Source organism: Myotis yumanensis, unplaced genomic scaffold (assembly GCF_028538775.1).
Source record: "Myotis yumanensis isolate MYYU_CA2020_CCGP unplaced genomic scaffold, mMyoYum1.0.hap1 SCAF_4, whole genome shotgun sequence".
In the NCBI taxonomy this organism is placed as follows: Eukaryota; Metazoa; Chordata; class Mammalia; order Chiroptera; family Vespertilionidae; genus Myotis; species Myotis yumanensis.
The window spans coordinates 19,219,873-19,246,708 of record NW_027223755.1 but is presented as its reverse complement, the minus strand read 5'-3'; the positions used below and the strand labels follow the sequence as shown (position 1 = coordinate 19,246,708).

Below are 26,836 nucleotides of genomic sequence, written 5' to 3'. Positions count from 1 at the left end.
GAATTCTTGGCACACAAAGGAGAGATAAAAGGCTCATAAAAATGGATTCACTTATCCATCAAAGTACAGTTGACTCACAAGGTATAAATATGTATAGTTTAAAATTTTTAGGACACAGCGAGGATGGGATTTTATAACCTTAGAGTGCTTTTGGGTTCTTGGGCTGAATAACAAATCATAAGTTGTTGTCACGGCATTAGGGTTGCTGGGGGACCCTGTGAGGCCAGGCTGAGCAGGGTCCGAATTGGGTTCAGAGAGAAACCAAGTTTCCTGCTCTGATTCTAGAAGTACATTTGAAGGGGACATTACTTCCACTCTAGGAGATTGTTATGACATAAGTCCTTTCTAATCATTAAAAGTTCTGGTTATTTCAGACAGATTTAACAAGTATACACCAAAGGACTTGTATGCATGCATATAAGCCTAACCAATGGACACAGACACCAGGGGTTGAGGGCATGAGTGGGGGTGTTGGGGGGATAATGGGGGGGTAAGGACACATATGTAATACCTTAATCAATAAAGAAATTAAGAAAAAACAAGCATGCAAACTCTTCTTTCTTGAGTCGCTAAGGAAGTGATACAACCATCCTAGTCTCATTTCCATTTTGATACATTTTAAATAAGTATTCTCAAAATTGCATTTTCTAACATACGGAAGATAAAGTCTAGATCAGTATAAGAACATCGAGGGGTGGGACTTGAGAATAAGAATCATGCTAGTGTTACACATTTGGGAGTTGTCACCCTATGTGTGGTGCAGGAGAAGAGAAAGTGAGTTCATACGTATTTATTTTATTTACATACACTTTAATAGCACATACTATGTGGAAGATGCACAATTTCCTTAAAATATTAACTCATTTAATACTGCTGAAATGGATACTATTTTTTTCACTTTTTTTTAATATGGGGAATCTAAAACAGAAGTTAACTAATTAGCTTGAGGTCACACACTTAGCTAGTAGTTGATGTAGGATTCAAACCTAGGCACCAGAAGCAAACCTAGAGTTCAAAACTAGGGTTCTAGAAGCAAAGATGGCTTTCATAATGGCAAGCAATGCAACCTCTTCTGTTGAGGAAAGTTTCTAGAGAAATTATATGGGGCTGAGCTTCTCAGGCCTGGGTACTCATTAGGCTTATCTGCCAAGACTGTAAAAAGTTCTGATACTTGGCACACCCCGAACAATTAAATTAGACTTTCTGATGGGGGCTCAGGGATTGGTGTTTTTCGTCCTATGGATGCCTTATATGCAGCCCTTATGGGAGACAAAGAAGTCAGAGGCATCATTTACAACTTTCAGGGGCAAATGCAGTAAGAGAATCCTCAGAAGGAAAAGCCAAGTGGGCAGTGCGGTGAAATCTAATGTGAAGTGGATTAAAGGACCCAGTTACTTTAAATACTAAACTCACCTGCCGTGCATCTATGCTTAGCTTTACTTTATAATTTAATTCTGCTTTAGCAGACCTCCAATATCTTTGTGGAATCTCATAAATGTACACACACACACACACACACACTCACACTCTCTCTCTCTCTCACACACACACACACACACACATACACATACACTCTAGCTTGGCTCTAAAAACCTTTATGATTTACATTTCTCTGCTCTTGATGCCTTTTTATGTAATAATATGTACATATATTTTCAAATTCTGTTTCAGAAGTAATTTCTACCTATTTATGATTCTCTATCTAACTCTAAGTGTATTATTTCTTGTTTATAATGCAATGTATACATAAAGTAAAAGCAAAAAGGAAATGATATGCCATGTGAAATTCCTCTCTCTTTTCCTGTTTATTCATCAGTGTGAAGGGTTAATGTTATTCACAGAGATATTTATATTAAATCCCCTGGGTTTACATTGCATATTGTGGCTATGTCTTACTTATGGGGTTTTTTAATGCATTGTCACTCATTTTTGGTTCTGCTTTCTGAAGTGAGAACATCAATACATTTGAAAATTCAAGACAAGTTAAACTCCCAATTTAGTGTTTTAAAATCCTGTAAACGCCATAACTAGCTGCTGGATCACCTGTTTAGAGTGTTGTGGGTACAGTATTTGTGTCCTTTGTGTGAATATATGAGCACTATAAGTATCAAACCAATAAACATTTATTCGGGGCTCACTTCATGACAGGCACCACATGTACAAAGAGTGAGTGTGGAAGGACTGTTGATGTAAATGGTTTTACAGTTCACGAGAGTACAGAGGGTGGAGAAAATATCTCTACTTCTTGCAGAAAAACTAGGATTCCTAGAAAAGACAGTGGAGCTGGGATATCAAGGGTGAGTAGGATTTTTCCAGATGGTGGAAGGTGAATGTCCTCCAGGTAACAGGGTCACTGGAGCAAGAGCACAGAGGAATGAAAGAGCTTCAAATAAACAGTCAATAAGTCAGTGTGGTCCCTGCACGAGGTCCCTGGCAGCACAGTTGGAAAATACTCTGGGAGGGATATTGAAACCCATTCATGCCATGCTATCCATAGCATGTCAATGGGTTTAGATTATTTTTCTTTTAATAGGAAGAGAAACCCATTAGATTTTTAATGAAGGAGAGTACCGTGATTGATTTTGTGCTATGGGACAATGACTCCGATGCCCCTATGTAAAAAGAGGTGGAGGAAAAAGCAAATAGGGATGCAGTTGTAAGTGGGGATGCAAGCCAGCTGAGATAGTTGCAGGGATGAGAAACGGTAAATAATATATTCAACTAATAGAATATCAAAATCGGTCCAGAGACATAGAAGCATGGAACAGACTGTTGAATCTCAGAGGAAAGGTGTGGGTGGGTGGGTTGGAATAGATTAACCGAAGAACTTGTATGCTTGTATGTATAAGCCTGGGGGGGGGGGGGGTAGAGGGGTCAAAGGGGGAAAAGGAGGACATATGTAATACTTTCAACAATAAAGGTAAAATTTTTAAAAAGAAAAGCAAAAAAATAGAATATTTATATTCATCAGGGAAATTAAAAAAAGATTTCACACAGGCCATCGATGCACTTTAAACCACTTATATTTTCCATGTATTTCTATATTTTCAGCAAGTTGGTTGATTTACTACCCAAGATGCCTCCTCCCCCCACCCCCCCAAAAAAAGAGTAGAATCTAAAACTGTCATTCTGGGAATGGCATTTGACAGAGTAAGTAATTACATAACATATATTTTATTGTATGTTCGGAGTAGTACCATGGTGTGCACCACTGCACACTTGTTTATTGAAAGAAGAAATGAATGAATCAATGAATTAATGCCTACTTTAACATCACTGCACTTCAATACTTTGATTGTAAAATTTGGACATTGTTTCAAAATATTTCTTAAAAAAAAAAAAGCCTGAGTAACTGAAAGGAAAGTAGCAATTTTATATTCCCCGAACTGAGCAGTTACTTTTGACTCCTACAAGAGGTAAAAGGGGTGCTGCTGGTTGTATAACTCGGGGTGCACATATTACTCCTTTATGCTCAGTAGAGATTTCCTTCCTTCGTTAGCAACATATTAATTTATTTATTTCTAGTTTGATATTTTTGCTTTTGCTTTATTTCACGTCAGAATAGTGGCATTGAACAGGACAGTAATAAGGGGTACTCACTTAAAAAGTTGTAGGAGGCAGAGACCAAAGGTATGGTTACCAGAAGGGAAGGGATGGATAATATTGTGATAAGTTTACAAGGTGACACATCATTACTAGATTTAATGGAATGATCACACTGTAAGGTATAAAAATCCCAAACAACTATTCTGTGCACTCGAAACTGAAATAACCAATATAAGTTTGTATACAACTATACTTAATAAAAAGTCAAAAAAAGTTTGTAAAGACTCAAGTATGACTATGAATATAGAAGACTAAAAAAAAATTCCCTTCAATTTCTCTTAGTACATAAGTAATATGACCAAGTGTCAAAAAAAATGAGAAATGCTACAGATAATTAGGACTATCTATAATGTTCTATGTCAATGAGGCTTTGGGTTAATGCAGTCTAGAGACATAGAGGTGCTCTCACAGTTATGTTTGCAATTATTTTGGATTCTTCAATTTCTCAAATATTATCCTAATTAAAGGTTCCCTAATGCTGGTATGTAATTGTTGATTTTTAAATTGCAACTGCAAATTACTTACACCCTTGAAAGTTCAATAAGCCTTTAAACCTTTTAGCTTTTCTATTGATGTCCTAATCATGAAATTAAAGCATCTGTAGTAAGCAGAAGAGATCATATAAGCAGTGGCATGTTCTCTATGGGTTACAAATCAATAAAATTATCGTGATGACTTTTAGTTCAATGATTTAACTACTGGAAATGGACACAGCTTTTAAAATTGATATTTAAAGCATGCATCATTTGCACAAACTATATCATTGCCTAACATTTTGGTTATAATGGCTAAATTATTCTCAGTGACATCATATGCTCACAGAGTAATGCCAAATTCCCCCAAAAAGAAGCCCAGCAGATAACGTACATGGCCTTGATCTCAGTCAAATAAAGATGCTAGAGTCATATCTTCTTATTTTCCAGGTGCATATGTGCTCCAGGTCAAGGCCACGGATGCAGATGACCCAACCTATGGAAACAGTGCTCGAGTCGTTTACAGCATTCTTCAGGGACAACCTTATTTCTCTATTGATCCCAAGACAGGTAAATTTTTTATTAGAAATAACATTACCACCATGCCTTCAAATATTTAAACTTTAATTAAATCTTGGCATGGGAAGTTGCCTGTTCTAATACTACAATAAAGTTTGCATGCACTGTAATTAAGCAAAGGAAAATAGGGTCTTACCTCACTGCTGCAGAACTATTTCCTTTGGATTGAATATAAATCTTTGTGTAAATATAAATCTTTCTTACATATGTGTGTCAACTCCACATTTGCTAGTTAGAATTCTCTGTATGATTTACTTTACATTTTCAAAAGTCCTTGCTTTTTTTAATTTATTTTTTTTATTATCCTGGCTAAAACAGGCCTTTATTTCAGGTTTTCTTGGTTGGGTTCAATCATGTTCAGTTTGGGCCTTGTTGACATATGGTAAGATCATGGAGCTTTTATTGCTATTGTCATCAAAGATTATGAATGATGGACTTGGATTAATAAAGTTGTATGCTTCTAGTAGGGAAAAGATAGGGTTGGCAAACTGGAAACACCAAACTAGTCTATGTTTTTAAAACCAGTCTCATATTTAAAACCAGTCAAGCCATTTAAATTGTTTTCAAAAACAAATATATAAGAATCTATGGGAAGTCTAGAAAGGGCAGGAGGGTAGACAGAAATATTTTGTATTTGTTTTTAAATAAAATGAGGTCCCCATGCTTTGAGGGAAACTGTTTTACATGCTGGATAGGAAAAATATATCAACAAATATTGAAGGGAAGTTATCTAAAATATTAAACATCATTTTATCAGGCGGAAGCATGATGGGTTATTTTTTCTTACATAATTACCTATCTTTTCTAAATGTACCATAATGGGTAATCTAATAGGAATAGAAGTATGAACAATACATGTGTCTTAGATCTTTTCAAACTCTAAGAAGCACTTCTCAGAGACAGAGGGGATGGAGGAACGAGAAAAGAGGTGAGAGATTGGTGAGGTATTAGAGTACAGTTACTGGCTTGCAGTGATTAACTCTATAAACTAGGTGAGTTTATGTACTCAGATTAAATGTGGGAGCAGAAAGATGAAGGACTTGATATTGGTGACATGACTATAGATGAAGCCAATATCTATCTTTAAGAAAATGTAAGATAAAATCATACAAAGATGAGCTTAAGAAGAAAGCATGGGTAAAAATATAATTGTTAAAGTCAAATTAATATTAGACAGATACAATTATATGAGTCAAAACACTTACATTCCCTTGACTTTACTTGTTAATTACCGACCTCGAATAAATTCTAATGTCTTTAGAAAATATTATATCATAGAAAAGTAGTAGATTCATAATATGGTTTATAATTGTATATTTGTATTTTTTACATAATGATTATTATTTAGAACTGAAGATGAAACAGTTCTGGCATAAACTATGGAATAGATTTTTTGAAGCATTGATTTTCACTGGAGACAGAAGTCTTGATACTAACAATACCTCAGACCACTAGACAGGAAAAGAGTGGATGATGAAACGCTTCATTAATAAAATGATAACTAGTTTTCATGCACAGAAACCATTAAGAAGACTTCTTGTCAAATTTATCACCTTGTGGTTAATAAGGGTAAATAAAAAATCAAGCATAATTGCAATTTCTCAGAAATAGTCTCCATTTGTTCCAGCCATATAGCTTTCTTTTATGATTCCTTTTGCTGTTATTAAATAAAATGCATGAGAAACTATTATCTTAAAAGTTTCCACATTTGAGAGTAGATGCAGTTAAAAACAATTTTTAAAGAAAGAGTCTCATCAAAACTTCTGGTGCCTAAGATTTATGAAGAGATAAATATAACCATTTATTTTTCATTTAAAATAAGAAAAAATATTTAAAGATTTCTTTATTGACACTGTTGTGTGACAAACATTATTTGAATTAACTGAAATTTTTTTTTCTGAGTTAGTGTTCAAATATTCATTTATATGCCTTAAAATACCATTAGATATTTTTAAAACTCACAAATAGAGATAAATCTATAAAATATTAAATAACATTGACATTGTTAATTTTATAGCCTATTACTTATGTATTATATTAACATGTTATGCTATATGACATACATTTTTACACTTAACATTTAATTAGAAAAACATTCAAAATTTATAAAACATCAAGCAAGAGACATTGTAATATTTTACCTAGTGTAAGAAATCAAGATGTTAAATATCTCCATATAATTGATTATAGAATTATTTAATTGAAGAAAACAAACATTACTATGAATTACTTACCCTATGTCTTAAATTATATTTAAGATTATTTTAAATTATTTAAATTTTTCCCTAAATGATTTCAAAAACTAGTCTGACGTGGGTAACTAGATACTGCTACTATATGTATCATGTGGTGATATATTGTAATTTCCTAAATTATCTAAGCCCCAACTTGGGAGAACTTTATGATATAATTTATCTAAACTTAATTTTTCATTTCTCTGAACTTTAAAAATTTTATTGTGGCAAAAAATACATAATAAAATTACCATCTTAGCCATTTTAAATGTACAATTCAATGGCATTAAGCACATTGACATTGTTGTGCAACCGTTATGAACATCTATCTCTGGAACTCTTTTATAATATCATGTTCATTGTCAAAAAAAAATGAGTATTTATGAGTGTTTATTTTATGTATTTAAACCTGAATTTCTAGATTTCATATGAAAACAGTTAAGTGAGTTCCATGCATAAGATACTCCCCCCCGCCCTTTAGCCTTTATTCACAATTCTGATGGTCTGTGCTCTGAGAACCTCTCCTAGCTTATGTTCAGGGAAGTCTGATAGAGGTTGCTGAGAGAAATCACTCTTTCTCGAGATTTTTGCTTTTTAAATTTGACTATCACCTTTATTTCAGGAATTATAATCTTCAAGGCTCTGTCCTAAATGAAACCTTCTGCCATATCCTGACTGATAATAATTTTTTTCAGGACTTTAAAAATGTGTTGGAAGCAAAATAAGTCAGTAACAGACAGATAAATATCACATGATCTCACTCATTTGTGGATTATAATGAGCAACATAAACTGATGAACAAAAACAGATCCAGAGACAGAGAAGCATCGATCAGATGCTAAAACCTCAGAGGGACGGTAGGGGTAAGAGGGAGAGATCAACCAAAGGACTTGTATGCATGCATATAAGCCTAACCAATGGACACACACACCAGGGGGTGAGGGCATGAACGAACTGGAGTGGGGTAGGGGGGCCAATGAGGGGATAAGGACATATATGTAATTCCTTAATCAATAAAGAAAAATAAAATAAAGTGAAAAAAATAAAAATGTGTTGGTGTTTTGAGCCCCATTTAAAAGTAAAGCACTGCCCAGAGTTTATATCTTATAGTAACTATATAAATACTTAAGAAAGCTTTATTATTTGAAAATGCTTTTTGATATTAATTCAGAGTTAAGTCTTATGGGATTCATACACCTCAATTGGTGCTGGTGAGAGAGATGTAACTTTTTTCTCTTCAAGAGTAAAAAAAAGAGCATTTGCTACAGAAAACAATCATTACTCTCCCTCCACACCCCCATTAATACAAGGACTAATAGGAACGTAACAAGAAAAGAAAAACAATAGATGGTGATAAATGCAAGGAAGGATATGTGTTAGAGGAATAGACAAGTATTAAGATGAAAAAACAGGTTAGCTATTTTAAAATATTTTGCATATCTGTAGTAAAATTACTTGACTAAAAACATTCTGCAGACAATGGTTTCCTTGTGAGAACCATTGCCACACTTTGTGAGAACTCTGTGTGAACTTCACTTGCTTAATTTCAAAAGTCATGGAACTTCAGCAGACAGAACTAAGAATGTTTGACCTTGAAAGGGAAGTGCTCTGGGGGGAGGTGCTACATGACTTTAGGAAGCTGTAGAGTTGTCAGGTACAAGAAGAACTAGCTGTGTTCTGTGCTGCTGGAGAAATCGGCTGTCAATGGCTGGTATGAATTCCAGGAAGAGAAAAATTTCATTTTATATATAAAAAAATATGTTAGTACCTGTCCATAAATAAGAGTAGTGCTTTGTGAGATTATGTGCTTTAAATTGCTGGAAATGCTAAAGCAGATGATGAGTAATGAGCAAATGTTTTATCCTGTTGTTCAAATGACAGAATTTCCTTGATCCTCATGACTGAATAATATTCTATTCTATGTGTCCAGTCTTCTTTATCCAATCATCCACAGGTGGATACTTAGGATATTTCTATATTTTAGCTGTTGAGAATAATTCTGCAATGAACATGGAGGTACAGATATTCTATGAGCTTCTGTTTTTATTTATTTTTATTTTTACTACATTTATTTTCTCTAGATATATGTCTGGAAGTAGGATTGTGGACCATAAGGTAGTTCTAATTTTAATTTTGTGAGGAACCTCCACGCTGTTTTTCATAATGGCTGCACCAATTTTCTTCTCTACCCAACTTTCTTCCAACACTTACTACTATCTCTCTGTCTTTATGATGACAGCCATTCTTACACCTGTGATACCTTAGTGCGCTTTTGATTTGACTTTCCATGATGGTTATTAATGTCAAGCACCTTTGCATGTGGCCATTTGTATAACCTCATTGCAAAAAAGTTATTCAGTTCCTCTGCCCATTGTTAACAGTTTTTTGTTGTTGTTGTTGTTGAGTTATATGAGTCTTTCCTATTTTGGATAATAATCCCTTATCAAAGACAGATGTGCAAATATTTTCTCCCATTCTATAGATTGCTTTTTAATTTTGCTGACTGATTCTTTTGCTGCGCAGAAGCTGTTTAGTTTGATATAGTTCTGCTTGTTGATTTTCAAGTTGCTTCCCAGAAAGTTTATTTATCTTTGGAAAGCACTGTGACTTCCTTCCCCCACTGTGGTCTGTTTAGATACCACCCTTCCTGGGCTCTCCCTGGGTGCTCTGAAGGGCTGTGCTCCCCTGCTCTGCCTCCCTGGGGTACCCCACCCTGTGTTATTTCCAGGTCTGCTTTCTCCAATTCTCTGAGATTGCAGCTCTAAAGCTTTGCCCGAGAGTAGTTTTCTGACACCGTGTTTAACAGCACTTGATTTCTTTTTCCTCATAGCACTAATCACCATCTGAAATTAGCTTAATTATTTAAGTACTTCTTTATGGCCTCCTCACCACCCCACATGAACACACAGCCATTAGATGTGCATTGCACACAAAAATCTTGGACAGAGACCGTATTAATTATTATCCCAGATGGAAACAGATGGCACCCCATTGGGCAATTTGAGATTCATTTAATAAGAGAGCTCTTTATTAAAGTGTGAGCAGACTGTAGGGAAACCATGGGGACAGGGCAGAATCTGGAAGAGGAATGCAAGTACATTCAGTAGCCACACTGGGTCTGAAGGAATGAGAAGGGCCCGGAGACACTGCAGGGTGAGGGACTGTGACAGGAAATAGGGGGTGGTTTCCATGAAAGGGAAACGCCAACCTCATTCTCCTTTACCCATACCATCTCCTGACAATTGGCCTAAGGCAACCAGAAGCCAGAAAACAAACAGAGGTCTAGGAAAGTGTATGAAGTGGATCTGGGGGAATAAGTGGAAGAGTGTTTGCTATTATACCTTCAAACCTAATAACAGGGCCTGAATGAAGCATATTTTAGTACAAATGCTCACGGAACCTAGTGTCGCATGTCTCAGTCCTACCCTCAATTCAAGAAAAGCTTATATAAATATCCTGGCTTATCACGTATAATATTTGCTTCCTCATATGTAGTATGGCATTATTTTTATCTCAATTTGTTTTCAGCATATTTAACACATTTTTACAAAATAGGCTGATATCCACCCAGATTAAGGATCTTGTATACAATATGTGGTGATTGCAGATGGCGAATATATCCCCTGGAAGACTAGCATCCCTGGATATATATATTTTTAAGTTTATAATTCCCTCAGCCATATATTTCCATTAACTTTGGCAGAAATAAAATCCATTTTCTTCATTCTGGTTTTTACTCTAATTACTATCTTAATTATATATGTTGGAAAGTTCATTAGGTTTAACACACTCAAAACCTACTAGGAGCCAATGAATACTTACCTTTCTACTCTTTTTTTCCAATAAATAGGATGTATTCCAGATTAATTAAAGTTTGTGGTATCACTCCTACAAAGTACTAATACTGTTCCATAAAATGCATGTGTATGTGTGGTGTTTTGTTTTGTTGTTTTTTTTTTAGGCTGCAGCTATTATTATAGAAGGTTGTCGTTGCATCTTTATATACAGCTATTGAAAAATAGAGATGGGCTCATTAACTGAGGCCTAGGACCTGAAATAACAGAATGCAGCATTTCTTTCTGCTGGTCACATTCGACTAACAGTGATGGCAAACCTATGACACACGTGTCAGAAGTGACACGCGAACTCATTGTTTTGTTTAACTTTTCTTTGTTAAATGGCATTTAAATATATGTCTTTGTTTTACTATGGTTGCAAATATCAAAAAATTTCTATATGTGACACGGCAACAGAGTTAAGTTAGGGTTTTTCAAAATGCTGACATGCCGAGCTCAAAAGGTTCGCCATCACTGGACTAGCACTTAAGCCCGGTCCTTGGCAAGATTCCTCCCTGCTCAAGACCACGCAATGTACTTCTGTTTGTTTGGCTTTAAAAGTTAAGCAGTTAATAAGCAGTGTGTACCCAGAAGAAGAGTAACTTCTTGAAAAGTAGGTTTGTTTTCCTTCAGGCTGATTCCATGGACCACAAGGTTTCAAGATTCTCTTTTCACATTGAATGTTTCCTGAATCCCTAGATTCAACTCTAAAAATTTAAAATCTACCAGTGTCATATTTTATTTCCCGGGGACAAGGGTTTTAAGTGGAAATGGTTGTGGGGAGAAGAAGCACATCACACTCATTGATGAGATTTCTTTGAAACTACATGAAGGGCCCTGTTTGCTCTCTAACTTCTAACACGCCTTCCAGTTGAGCAGCATTACACCGGAAGTGTGGCTAGAAGGAGCAGAAAGGTCCCCTACAGACTCAGGATGGAGCAGGAGGGCGGGGCAGTTTGAGGTCATGATGGCAATTGTAACAGATCACCAGAAAAAGAAAAAAAATCTAGGCTTAAGTAAGTCTGTTAATGCTTACTTGCTCTCTTTAATAACAACCTAATATATGTGTGTGAATGTATAACACATTTATAGATTTTCATATTGGAAATATTCATATTAGAAATTAATTGAGTAATGTGTATATATATATATATATATATGCATTTTTCATATTGAAAATGAATTGAGTAAAGACAGATCTGGTCAACAACAGGACAACACAACATGCATATGAATTAAAACCCAGGCATTTATCTAAAAATATAAGCATTGTAATGCAAGCAGAAGTCATATAGCTTAAGGCATGTAGGACAGGCCATTGAGGTGCAGAGGTGAAAACTTTTAGTTAAGAGACTTGGGAATGAAACATTAGGAAACTGTGATGAAGAGAGGAAAAACAGCTTGGAATAAAAGTCAGAGCCAATGCATGAATAAAGCTGCAATAGCAAAAAATGGAGCTTGCCTTTTTTGCAACTATTTCCTGGCAATGGTTAGAAGAAATCTTAGATTGTAGTTAAATTTGAATTAGCAGCAAAACAAGATTTGGTAAATTGATAGTGGAAAGAATAGATTAAATGGGGATTGATATTCAGCTTATGATTCAGAGGTTGTATTTTGTGTCTGTGTCTGAGAGTTGATATTATCTTTGTCCTCATATGTGCTACTTTATTTAAGGAACAACACTATCAAAGACACATGGGTTTAAGACAAATCCTCTGCAATCTTTTGCTAAAACTATTGGCTATAGATTGGAATTTAGCATAAAATTTATTTATAATGTTGTTTCAACAAATCCAAAAGGTTTTAGTTATTTCACTATGAATAAATAGAAATAGAAATTAATTCTACACTTGGGCACAGGGTGGAAAAGTAGGATATGTATATATGCATATATACTATATGATTCATGATCATAAATTTAGTTATTTATAGATTCATTCATTTATTCAGCCAATCTTTCAAATAGTCAGTTATTCTAACTGAATTCCTTCTAAATGGCAGGCACTATCCTAAATGGGAAGTAACTTGGTGATAAGAGAGACAAGATCTCTGTATTGACAAAGTTTCATAAGACTAAAGTAAAAGAAACTAGTGGCTAAAATAATTAAGAGGACTCTCTAAAGACAAAATAAAATATACAAAGGTGATACTTATTGTGTCTAAAATATTAATGGATTTATCCTAAAGAAATTAAGAATGAAGAAGAAAATGGTCATCTTTAGAAATCTCTCACTCAGTGTAATCGCTTAATGTTTTTAGTATATTCATCTGTAATTGAACATTTTCATTCTCTTTTAAAGACAGGATCATTCTGTATAAATAACAACTGACCTGGTTGATAAATAAATGACCACCTTTTACAGCTGACACATTATTCTTCAACTACATTCCACAGTGCCACACATTTCATTATATGGCTGTCACCATAACATGTTTATGTCCTAACCACACTTTGGGTGTTTCAATTTTTAAAAGACACATAATTTTTGTTGTTGTCTCCTTGCTAGTGAATCTAGGTAGAATCATTTTCTTGTTGTGGACTATTTTCTTTTGGAAACTACAACTTGTGATATTTATCTTTTGTTATTTTTTTCCCTTAAGGTGTTATTAGAACAGCTTTGCCAAACATGGACAGGGAGGTCAAAGAACAATACCAAGTCCTCATCCAAGCCAAGGACATGGGCGGACAACTGGGAGGGTTAGCCGGAACGACCATAGTCAACATCACCCTCACCGATGTCAATGACAATCCACCTCGATTCCCCAAAAGTATGTTCTTTCCTGTTAAGTTTAAATCAGTGCAGCTTTTGAAAAATGCTCTTACATTTCAACCAATACTACCGGGATTGCAATAGTTTTTCAGATACTTTTGGTCTTTGATAAGCATAGAGTAATGGATAAAAATTAAATGACTTTAGATTTTCAGTTTTCCATTAGACTCATGCACAGCGTGACTTTAATAGAAAATAACATAAATGAGTAAAAACTTGAACACCTAAGTCTTATGCTATCAATTTCTGTGAAAGTAAAATATTCACAATAGATTGGGATATTGCTCTAATTCATTAATTGAAAGGTAATACACTTGACAATTGCAATGTAATTTAAGACATATTTCACATATATGACACCATGTTATTTGCTATATCATTTAATTACCATAAGAATTTTCTGCCTTCTTTTTAGTGACTATGTGTTGAGTCATCCTCATATACTTTTTTTTATCAGAGAGATTAAAGTGATGCTATTTACATTACTTTAATTCTATTTTACTTTGATTTTGTAATAGGTAAACATTGCTATTATTTCAATGATAATAGAATGATTCATACATATATCTTCTCTGTTACTCAGTTTCTCATTGAAAATGAATACCTCTCACTTGTGTTTTATCTAGTTTTCTTTTGCAGTGTTACATTTAACAGCCATCAGTACCTGTTCGATTTCTGATACTTTTTCAAGGATTAGTTTAGTGTTCCTGGGACTTCACATACAGAAACTACATGTTTTTATTCCTGGTAAAATAAGAAATTCAAGCAAATCGCTAGGTACTCATTTGCAGGAACAGTTTAAAAAAACAACAAAACAAAACAGAAAATGATTCGCTTCTTCTGACTCCAGAAGCAGAGTTTAAGTTCATCTAATAAAGTTATATAACACTGAGAATCTTAATGGAATGGGCATTTTATTCCTTCAGCTATGTTGTTTTCCATATTTTACTACTTTGTCATTTTTTCCTTAAATTTATTATCCATTTTTATGGAAATATATTTACTCAGTGACCATAAATTTTACTTGCCAATGTTATGAGTGGCAATTAGAAATCATCACACTTTAGCAAATGCAACATCTATATGAAAAAATGGCTGGATAGCATTTGTTGTGGTTAACAACACAGAGCATCTTAGAGCAATACGTTCCCTTACTTTGCTATTAAGGGAAACAGAAAAAATATAAATTAATGTTAAAAAGGAGAAAGAAATATGCATCTGATTATCTAGCACACGAGAATAATAAAGAATATGTTCCCAACCCAGCAAGCACAGCTGTTGTTGTTTTTTCCTACTGCATATATGTGACCAGCTGTAATGGCTAATTAAGGAAGATGGTTTGGAAGATAACTCTGCTTTTGATACAGTGTGGCCTTGGGAACCTGGGTCCTCTTTTGGGTTTTGTGCATATAAAATACATTCAGTCTAGAGTATAGGGAAGAGAAGACGTCTTCCTAGAGAGTGTCAGTATTCTTATTCACAAGGAGGATAGTGGAGCTTTTTTCAGATGAGGAATATAAAACTCGGCCAATGAAAGGTTAGAGCTCTCGCAGGTATAAATGGAGGGCGGTTTGTCAAAGTCTGGGAAGGCTGTGGCTTCAGGGAAATGAAAATATCTTCAGGGGAGAGGAACTAGTATGCCCAGGAAACCAGGATGGAGTGCAAAGGCCCCACTGAATCGGGAAGGTCACTTCCAAATCTTACCTCATGAAAGGGAACCTGGATGAAGCCGTAGGCCTGTTGGAACGTTGCAGTCCTTCTAACTTGACTTAATGTGAAAATTAAAAAGTTGTTACTTTCTTTTACCTGTTGCTCTAAAACCGTTCGTTAGAACACAGCTGCAAAAGAGTCGCATGACTTATGTTGAGTTGTCACCATAAACAGAGAAAAGAGAGGGCAGAAGAAATATACCAAGTAGATCCCTGTGATCAATTATTTTCTGCTTGTGTTACATGCATATTTGAACTATAGTCTGAACTTTAACAGGTGAGAGATATTTTTAAATCATGAGAAGAAAAGGAGCATTCACATTTTGCATGAATAAAAAATTAATCCCCTTGAAATGTTACATGCCTTTGTGTCAAGCCCTTTTTACTGTGCTGTCATTTTGAATTACATCCTTCAGGGGAAAAGACAGAATCCATTTATAAACAGAAAGCCATCTCTTTAGAAGCCAATGTTCTTTTTGCAGGAATATTTCTCACGGGGAGCAATTAAACTGCATATATGACATCAAATTACAAACTGAAATAATGGCCTTTTGAATGTAAAAGTCAAGGTAACATATATTCTATCCATAAATAATAACTAGCTAAATTTGTTCATGCCTGTTAAGCAATTACGCTGAAAAAACCATCTTCCTTTAGAGGAACGTCATGAGTTACATTTTTCATTGCTTAAAAAGCACAAGATAATTTCTTAAAATTTACTAATCATATTTTGGGATTTTTGTGTGTACATTTACATATGTGACATTGTTAAACACCCATCACATTCATTTTTCTATAAATCTGTTAGAGATGAAAATAAAAAGCATATATATTTGTATCATTCAAATATAAATCATTTGTTATTTTATTGTTGTAAAATAGATGGTTTGTGAGATATCAGAACTTCCTACACATTTGATATGCTCAGAGTGACAATGATATCGACTCATACATTACTATGTGTCATGCACTATGCAAAGTGACTTGCATATATGTTTCCATTTAATTGTTACTATAATAGTATAGCACTAGCTCAATTTTAGAAATAAAACAGTAAGACTATATGATTAAAAAATCTTAAATAACTTTCCCAAGATCACATGGCAACTAGGTGAGAAAAACCAAGACCTAATTTTTCTGCAGGGACTTCTGAACTCTAACATTTGATCACTCTCCTTCTTAGAAGGCATTTTTTGAGGGCAGTGTTTAGCCAAAAAAAAATCCTGCACATATCCCAGAAAACTGTGCATAAAAAGGCAGTAATACCATTTCATCAATATAAATAATATCTGGCATGTTAAAGGAGCTCAGGTCAGTCATATGAAGGCAAAATACTTTCTTTGCAAAATCTTTTCCATCGAGTTATGAAGCTGCCATCTACTCTAGTGAAAGATATCTGTAGCAGGTCTCCATCTGTTAAAATAAGCATGTTGACTGTGTCCATTATTTGAATTTTAAATGACTATCTACAAGCTGATCTAAGTTATGCATTATTAAATCAAATCAATTAAGTGATGTGCTTAATTCACATAAAGCAAAATATCCACACTTTTCCCACTTAGTCTTTTTCTGCTGTATATTAATTTTATAACAAATATAAAAATGACTGAAGTGAAATGAAGCAATTTTACTCAGATTAAAAAGTATATACTGATTGTTAATATAATTTCCCTAGTATCCTTTAAAAGCTTATGTATTTTATTATCTTTCCAGTCTATGAAAATTACATTATAGTCCATTAAAATCCCTTCATCTTTTATATATTATATATACAAGGCAAACTATAAGACAAATATCTACATACATGTAATACCTATATTACAAATGCAATAATACTCCAAAATATAAATATGATCAAAATAATTATTGCCATAAGTAGGATATGGTAATTAGATCCTACTGGGATCATCCTATATAGTAAAAGGCTACTATGAAAGTCAACCAAACACCGGAACAACCAGTCGTTATGACGTGCACAGACCACCAAGGGGCAGATGCTCAATACAGGAGCTGCTCCCTGGTGGTCAGTGCTCTCTCACAGGGGGAGTGCCGCTCAGCTAGAAGCCCTGAGCTGGGCTCAAGCTGGTGAGCACAGCGGCGGTGGCGGGAGCCTCTCCCACCTTTGCTGCGGTGCTAAGGATGTCCAACTGCTGGCTTAGTCTCTCTCTCCATGAGATGTCAGTAGGACACCCCCCAAGACCTCCAGGACTGCAAGATGGTGCAGGCCTGGCTGAGAGACCCCCCAAGTGCACAAATTTCATGCACCGGGCCACTAGTTAAGAAAATATTTGTGAATAACATATAAGTTGAAAAGAAATATACAGTAAGAATTTAACAATAAAAAAAGGTATTGGTAATAGATTGCCACAACTCTGAAATAGAAACATGTATTTATGTATCTCTGTGTGGTTTTGAATACAGGGGCAATATTTTATATCAGTATCTTAAGAAAGTAACTTTTATAACTTGGTAAAGGCTGAAGTAGAGTGTAGATGTTACACAAACCCAGGGCAGTTGTTTGGAGGCGATACATAGAGGCAGAATTGAGTAATGTTTCAGTGGCAGAATGGAAAGGACTTAGTCATATGTGGGATTCAGAGATATGTAAGATAAAGAGCCTGTGAAGAAAAAAATTTGAGGAGAAAGGTGTTTTCTCAGCTGCTATAATGACATTTGAGTAGAGATGAGCAGGAGATGGTTGAAAATAGAGGGATCCTCAAAGAGAAGTCTGAGTCAAAGAAAAATTTCTGACGGACATAAACATAGAAGTGATAAGTGCAGTGTGAGGCATGGATAAAATTAGGCAGATTATAGAAGACACAACTCTCTTTAAATTTTAGATACAAAGAAATCCAGGAAAGAGAATGAACAAAGATATAAGGAGAACTTAAAATCTAACCACGTAAAAACTTTAATGCAGGGTGGGGCAAAAGTAGGCCTACAGTTATTCATATGGAAAATAACACAATAATTAATAATAATACAAGAATGAACTCTGTGCTTTGCACACTCACAACTACAAATCTACTTTGCCCCACCCTGTACATAGACTTCTGATGGGTGGGTAATTTTTAATCATAGAGGTGAAGGCATCATAAAGTCACCATTTGTTTCAAATGCTTTAAATTTCTGTATTTCATATTTGCCTTATCACTGGTCTTAGTATGTTCATATAGGAAAAGAAATTGGACTTCTAAAACATTTCTTTAGAAGAGTTAAACAGATTATAAGAATACCCCCCCAAAAAACATAGAAATAAAAGATTTTGTTCATAAGAAATATATCACATTAACAAATACTAGAGAAAATAAATTACATCATTTAGTGAATAATGCTGCATTGATTGCTAGTTTTATTGAAGTGTAAATGTAAAAAAGTCTATATCAATATTTTGTATTTCATTAAGGGGATAAAAAAATTTAATCCCTTTCCTCCAGAAGCTCTATGTATAATGAGGAGATGGTTAAGTTGGTGGGAAATTATACTACCTAAAGTAAAATAAATGATAACCTTACATACAGAATGATATATGAATGTATAAGATGAACACCCAAATAATTACAGAGTAGATCTGAGAGGATTTTAAAGGAAATAGTACCAACACTGATTTCTGAAACCTGTAAGAATTAGACAGTGTGAGAACAAATGTGTACCAAAATATTTTAGACCATTGCAAAAGCAAGATGTATTATTAAAGAATTGTGAAAAAAATGGCAATGAAAAACAATAAAATAAATTAACAAAAATTAACTGTAAGCTATCATTGAAAGAACGGGGAATATAATTTATGCAAAAGAGATGAGGAGTAGTAAGCAAATGAATCATTTTAGGCATAAGCAATAAAATTGGAAGAGATAGGGAGCTTTCAAATAATAAAAGACATGCCATCACAGAAAATGTAAACCATTGTGTACATACACAATATATGAATATGGGATGGATATTTAGAAATAAAATTTGCAAATCAATTAGGTGCAGTTAAAAATTTAGTTTGGCTAACAGAAACCAAAATATTATGAGAGAAAACTCTACCACCAAATTTAATTTTTCTAGACTCATAATATTTCAAAAAATATTTGTGAGTCCCTGGCCTGTGTTTCTAATTAGTTAGAGCATAGGCCTGCGTACCTGATGGTCACAGGTTCAATTCCTGGTCAAGGGCATGTACCTGGGTTGCAGGTCCAATCCCCACCCTGGTTGGGGTGCATTTGGGAGGCAAACAATTGTATCTCTGTCACAGTCACATTGGGGTTTCTCTCTCTCTCTCCCTCCTCCCCCCTCCCTCCCCCTCTCCCTTTCACTCTCTAAAGTCAATGGGGAAAATATTTGTGATAAATAAAAGCTTTGGGTGAATAAATATCACCTTGTGTATTTCAATTCCAAATATTTTTCAGGAGCTTAGTTTATAAGATGCTAAATTTACTGATAATTTGAGATAAAGCTTTATGGGGCATGTGTGTGTGTGTGTGTGTGTGTGTGTGTGAAATTATTGGGCAATATCACTCACACCTCCTAGAGAAGTACCCATTTACTGGGTTCTGTTAGATAGATAAGAAATTATATCTACAAGGACAAAAGAAGAGTTTACATATTTAATGGAGCTTTTAAGGAAATATTAAATGTACACCAGAAAAATGGATGAACAGTGGAAAGCTATTGATGCATTTGAAATGTTGTGAACTCTTGCCAACTATTCATCATGTTTACTATTATGTAATGGGGAGAGTGGTTAGTATATAAATCACATTTATTAAAAATAGATATTTTTGAGAATCAGAAACACTTTTCATTCTGGCATTCATTAAGTAATATAAGTAGGTTGTTTTTCATTGCTCATTTGTAATTGGTTTGGTTGGGATTTCCAATGCAATTTCTTGAAAAATATTATAAATAAATTCATTTTGCAAGGAAATATAGATATGTATTTATTGAATTTGCACATTTGTAGAACTATAGTATTAAACATAAAAAAAAATTGTACTTGAAAGCTAGAATCTAGGTAATAAGGATGGGAGAATTGGAAAGACAGAAGAGGTATAATCAATGTGGATGCAGAAACAGAAGTCATTTCATCTTTAGAGTTATATTTCTTTCCCAGAACACTCTTACATCTCCTAATTCTCTTTTCTCTATATCTTCATTGATTTTGCTCAATAAGCACTGAAAAATGAAACTTTTACCAAGCAAATCCTACCCACTCAATCCACCCTTCATTGGAATTTGCATTCATCAGTATAGCTGATTTAAGGAAAAAATTGAATGTCTTGTATTAAAACACACACACACACACACATACACACACACACACACAACCTTCTATGTGAACCCAATGTTGTCTCTATTTGACTAATACTCAGGCAATAAAACCAAGTAAAATAAAATGGGAAGACCAAATGAGAGATTGCAGGTTAGCTCAGAAATGTCACTCGATTGGTTCATCTCACTGCCTGGGAGTGCCCAGTTGTATGCTCCTCAGTTTCTTCATTTGTAGAAGCGTAGAGTGATGTGCTGGAGCTGGCTCTCCCAGGACCTTAGATCCAGTTGTGTACATCTCCCAACTATGTGTTCAGTGATGCCCCACTGGCATAAACACTAAAATGAAGGGCTTACATCTGTCCTCCCTGCCTCTCTGACCTTATTATTAAACATTTACTAGGATATCACCAACTGAGAATAATAGTATCTACCTCAAAGTCTTCATATGAGGATGATATTAGTTTTTAAGAGAAAGTGTTTAGAAAAGTTCCTGGAAAATAGAAAGCACTATACAAATAATTGCTATTCTTATTATGCCTATTCTACTGTACTTAAAAAGTACTATCTATTTTAAAAGTTCTTTCTTTCATGTTGATTTTCTAAAAGTGTATGCATTTTCTCCCACCAGTCCTCTTCATGGTAGAAGGAATGAAGTTTCTACTAAGAATGATAGACATGACCCCTTTACCCTTGCCATGCAGAAGAGACTGCTGGTGGGGGGAGGGTGGGAAGAACAGACATATGGACGAGAGTTAGCAGACAATTGCAGTGATACAGACAAGAACTATGAGTTATTTAATCTTTCTATGATCGTGGCACAGATGGTTGAAATGGCAGTATGTGGATAGATTTGAGTTATTTTTAAGAGGTAAAACAATCAGCAATTTTAATGAATGTGCTATGAAAGAGAGGATTCTAGTTCTGGAGATAGAGAGATTGTAATGTTACTTGCTACGACAGTGGATATTAAAAAGGGCCTTCTTCTGGAGGCATAGCAGGTCCATGAGTATGTTTTGAATATGTTCAGGCAGAAATGCCTTGGAGATATCCAGGTGAAGTACTGGAATCAGATGATGCTTTGTCATGTATAAAACCCAAATATGTATACAGGCCAGAATTAAAAGGTAAGGAAGTTTTAGCATGAATATAAAAAAATGAAGTCAAGGGGCTGATGAAATTCTTGGGAAGAATAAAAGCTTGGATAAAACAGCCTGAGATAATGGTTCCTGATCATGATTGCAAAGCAGAACAGCAGGCAGTTTAGTCTATCCTGCTGTTCAGGTCTAAACTCGGAACGATTAAATGAGAATCCCTTGGGCAGTCTTTTTATTTCTTTTTTTTTAAACGTTCTACATCATTCCAATATGCAGCCAAATTTTAGAATTACTTATCCAGATTCTATTTGAGAACACCAACAAAGGAAGCTAAGAAGAAGAAAGATGTGTTTGGAGAAAAACCAGAAAGATAGTGTCACGGATTTTAAGGAGCGATGTGTTTCAGGAAAGATGGAATGCACATGAGTATCCAGTGCTGCTTATAATGAATTCAACTAAAAAAGTTGTCACTGGATTGATGGACAAGGTTGTCATGGAGATCTCAGGGGAAACTGTTTTTAATAGAGTGGCTGGTTCAAATATTAGATGAAAGCCGCTTTGTGGAGTGATTATCTGGTAGGAATGGGTAACCAGGACTATCTTTGAGAAGTTCTGCTGGAAAAGAAAAAGCAAATCAGGAGGCTGGCTAGGATCAGATGTAGGGACAAGGGAAAAGTTTTGTAATGTGAGCGAATATGAGCAGCTTGCAGCTATTTGGAAGTATCTCATTTGAGAAGAAAGTACCGAATGCAGAGAAGATAGACCCTGTAGTGAATAGTACGATACTTACAAATTGCTGGAGTTTAATAAGAGGAAACAGACTAAAAGGTCATCTCAATTGAAATTGGAGAAAAGGAGGAGGAAGGTATACAGATATAACCATAGATTAATGTTGACGTTTCCACTGGAAGCCAAGATAAAATGGAAACCACATAGCCAAGTGTGGCCCCAGAACAAAATCGAATTTTCAATTGAAATGTCAGGATGCCCTTTAGACTCTTGGAAAAAATCTATCACAACAACCCTATTTGTATCCTTTTAACACACTTTTTATGGGGTGTGGGATGGAGGGAAAATTTGTGTGAAAGATTTCTTTGGAGAAGCCATTCGGAACCCTTATCTGATAAAAGTAAGGATTAGGGCTGCCCTTCTCTCGCCTCTCAGGCCTGGAGAGGGAAGCCTTCCCTTCAACATGGACCAATAATAAAGTCCAAAACCTGGGTAAATGCATGGACTGATGCCTGCCTCGTGCTTAAAATTGCTAAAGTGTTTTGAGAAAGAGCAAGACAGAAGAACAGGTTTTCTTTTGGGAAAGTAATGACAGCCAACAAAAGGAGTTAGAAATGAGTAAGCAGAAAGGAGAACCAGCCCAGAGTCATTTTAAGACCTACCGGAGAGATTTTCCTCAGTGAGACGCTGTGTGTGGAATGGATGGCGAGAAGATGCAGAGCTTAAGGAGAACGTTATATCAAAGTAGAGGGAATGCCTTTGTCAGGGTCTGTCGTAGGAAAAGCTTCCGAGAGCCCTCAAGAGTGCCAGAGTCAGTCCCAGAGAGACAAAAACTATCCACTAAAGTAGAACAGCCCAGTTCCCTAGCTTTGCTGCCTCCTCGGTTAGGCAACATCACCCTGGCAAGCAAAGGATGAGACAGGGGAAAACCTGCCAAGCCACTCATACCCCAAATTCCATCTGCAATTGGCCCAGTGTGGCTTGGAGATTGGTAGCAGACAGGAGATGTCTTACTTTTGTATGAGAATTGAAATACTGATTACTATGATAGACTGAACAATTCTGTTGCCCAAACCTAGATTTTGGGAAATTAAATTGAATATCAGACTGCCTATTATTTAACAATGGGCAGAAAAGACAAAGCTTACTCTCACTGAAGAAAATTTAAAGAACAATAGGAGACAAAGACAAGCACATTGTTATTACATTTGCATATTGTGCTTTTGTAAACTGACAGTAACACATGTGAGATGGATGAAATGGTTACCTTTACTAGCATATTTTGCACTTAATCTTTTTTTAAAAATAAATAAATAAATAAATATATATATATATATATATATATATATATATTATTTCAGAGAGGAAGGGAGAGGGAGAGAGATAGAAACATCAATAATGAGAGAGAATCATTGATTGGCTGCCTCCTGCACGACCCCCACTGGGGATGGAGCCACAACCCAGGAATCAAATTGTGAGCGCCTGGTTCATAGGTAGGTGCTCAACCACTGAGCCACTCTTGCCAAGCTGTAGCCAATTTTGAAGGTGCATTTGAGGTTAGTGATCAAAATTGATTCCTCGGCCTATGCGGCATGGCTCAGTGGTTGAGTGTTGACCTATGAACCATGAGATCACAGTTCAATTCCAGGTCAGGGCACATGCACAGGTTGCAGGTTTCTGCTCATAGATCTATGCTCAACCAAGGAGCAATGCTGGGCTGAACCCCTTCCTTTTATTTTTTTTTTTTTATTTTTCGCTTAAAGTATTACAAAGGGTATTACATAAGTGTCCTTTTTTCCCCCCCGCCCTTGACAAACCCCTACCCTCCCTTACCCCCCAGTGTCTTATGTCCATTAGTTATGCTTATATGTATGCATACAAGTCCTTCGGTTGATCTCTTACTCCCCTCCCTCCTGCCCCTCAACTCTCTCTGGCCTTCCCACTGCAGTTTGACAATCAGTTTGAGGCAGCTCTGCCTCTGTATCTATTATTGTTCAAAAGTTTGTAATGGTCTTTATTATCCATGAATGAGTGAGATCATGTGGTATTTTTCCTTCATTGACTGGCTTGTTTCACTTAGCATAATGCTCTCCAGTTCCATCCATGATGTTGCAAATGGTAGGAGTTCCTTCTTTTTTACAGCAGCATAGTATTCCATCGTGTAGATGTACCACAGTTTTCTAATCCATTCATCTACTGATGGGCACTTAGGCTGTTTCCAGATCTTAGCTATGGTGAATTGTGCTGCTATGAACATCTGGGTGCATATATCCTTTCTGATTGGTGTTTCTGGTTTCTTGGGATATATTCCTAGAAGTGGGATCACAGGGTCAAATGGGAGTTCCATTTCCAATTTTTTGAGGAACCTCCATACTGCCTTCCATAGTGGCTGCACCAGTCTGCATTCCCACCAGCAGTGCACAAGTGTTCCTTTTTCTCCACATCCTCTCCAGCACTTGTCGTTTGTTGATTTGTTGATGATGGCCATTCTGACAGGTGTGAGATGGTACCTCATTGTTGTTTTGATTTGCATCTCTCGGATGATTAGTGACTTTGAGCTTGTTTTCATATGTCTCTTGGCTTTCTGAATGTCCTCTTTTGAAAGGTGTCTATTTAGATCCTTTGCCCATTTTTTGATTGGATTGTTTATCTTCTTTTTGTTAAGTTGTATGAGTTCCCTATAAATTTTGGAGATTAAGCCCTTATCAGATATGACGTTGGCAAATATGTTTTCCCACGAGGTGGGTTTTCTTGTTGTTTTGTTGATGGTTTCTTTTGCTGTGCAGAAGCTTTTTATTTTGATGTAGTCCCATTTGTTCATTTTCTCTTTAGTTTCAACTGCCCTAGGAGCTGTATCAGTGAAGAAATTGCTTTGGCATATGTCTGAGATTTTGTTGCCTTTGTATTCTTCTAGAATTTTTATGGTTTCCTGTCGTACATTTAAGTCCTTTATCCATTTTGAGTTTATTCTTGTGTATGGTGTAAGTTGGTGGTCTAGTTTCATTTTCTTGCATATGTCTGTCCAATTTTCCCAACACCATTTATTGAAGAGACTATCTTGGCTCCATTGTATGTTCATGCCTCCTTTGTCAAAAATTAATTGAGCATATTGGTTCGGGCTAATTTCTGGACTCTCTATTCTATTCCACTGATCTATATGTCTGTTCTTGTGCCAGTACCAGGCAGTTTTGAGAACAGTGGCTTTGTAATACAGCTTGATATCTGGCATTGAGATCCCACCTACTTTGTTCTTTCTCAGGATCGTTGCAGCTATTCGGGGTCTTTTTTTATTCCAGATGAATTTTTGGAGAGTTCGTTCTAGATCTTTGAAGAAGGCCATTGGTATTTTAATGGGAAGTGCGTTGAATGTATAGATTGCTTTGGGTAGTATGGACATTTTAATGATGTTGATTCTACCAATCCAAGAACATGGTATGTTCTTCCATCTGTTTATGTCTTCCTCTATCTCTTTTTTCAACGTCCTGTAGTTTTCTGAGTAGAGGTCTTTAACCTCTTTAGTTAAGTTTATTCCTAGGTATCTTAATTTTTTTGGTGCGATGGTAAATGGGATTGTTTTTCTGATCTCCCTTTCTGAAAGTTCACTATTGGTGTATAGAAATGCCTCAGATTTCTTGGGGTTAATTTTGTATCCTGCTACATTGCCAAATTCATGTATTAAGTCTAGTAGCTTTTTGATGGAGTCTCTAGGGTTTTGTATGTATAATATCATGTCATCTGCAAATAAGGACAGTTTTACTTCCTCTTTTCCAATTTGGATGCCTTTTATTTCTTCTTCTTGCCTAATTGCAATGGCTAATACTTCCAGTACTATGTTGAACAGGAGTGGTGAGAGTGGGCATCCCTGTCTTGTTCCTGTTCTTAGGGGAAATGGTGTTAGTTTTTGTCCATTGAGTATGATGTTGGCTGTGGGCCTGTCATATATGGCTTTTATTATGTTGAGGTATGATCCTTCTATTCCCACCTTTCTGAGAGTTTTTATCAAAAATGGGTGTTGGATTTTGTCGAATGCTTTTTCTGCATCAATTGATATGACCATGTGGTTTTTTTCTTTCAATTTGTTTATGTGATGTATCACATTTATTGATTTACGGATGTTGTACCATCCTTGCATCTCTGGGATAAATCCTACTTGGTCATGGTGTATGATCCTTCTGATGTACTGCTGGATCCGATTTGCTAAGATTTTGTTGAGGATTTTGGCATCTATGTTCATGAGGGATATTGGCCTGTAATTCTCTTTCATTGTGATGTCTTTACCTGGTTTTGGTATTAGGGTGATGCTGGCTTCATAGAATGAGCTTGGAAGCGTTCCTTCCTCTTGAATTTTTTGTAGTAGTCTGAGGAGGGTAGGTTTTAGTTCTTCCTTGAATGTTTGGTAGAACTCCCCTGTGAAGCCGTCTGGCCCTGGGCTTTTGTTTGCTGGAAGCTTTCTGATGACTGCTTCAATTTCTTCCATAGTTATTGGCCTATTGAGGTTTTTAGATTCTTCCTGATTGAGTTTTGGAATGTTGTATTTTTCTAGGAATTT

At 35.6% G+C, this 26,836-nt stretch overlaps 1 protein-coding gene across 3 annotated transcripts in view; it reads left to right on the top strand.

The window, feature by feature from the left end:
- CDH12 (cadherin 12) overlaps positions 1–26,836 on the top strand; it is a 718,639-nt gene that overhangs the window by 645,254 nt on the left and 46,549 nt on the right. For all 3 annotated transcript variants that reach the window (XM_070411429.1, XM_070411431.1, XM_070411430.1), the window contains 2 exons: positions 4,530–4,649; positions 13,330–13,497. In XM_070411429.1, the coding sequence (XP_070267530.1) occupies positions 4,530–4,649; positions 13,330–13,497 (288 nt within the window). The remainder of the gene's footprint in view (positions 1–4,529; positions 4,650–13,329; positions 13,498–26,836) is intronic.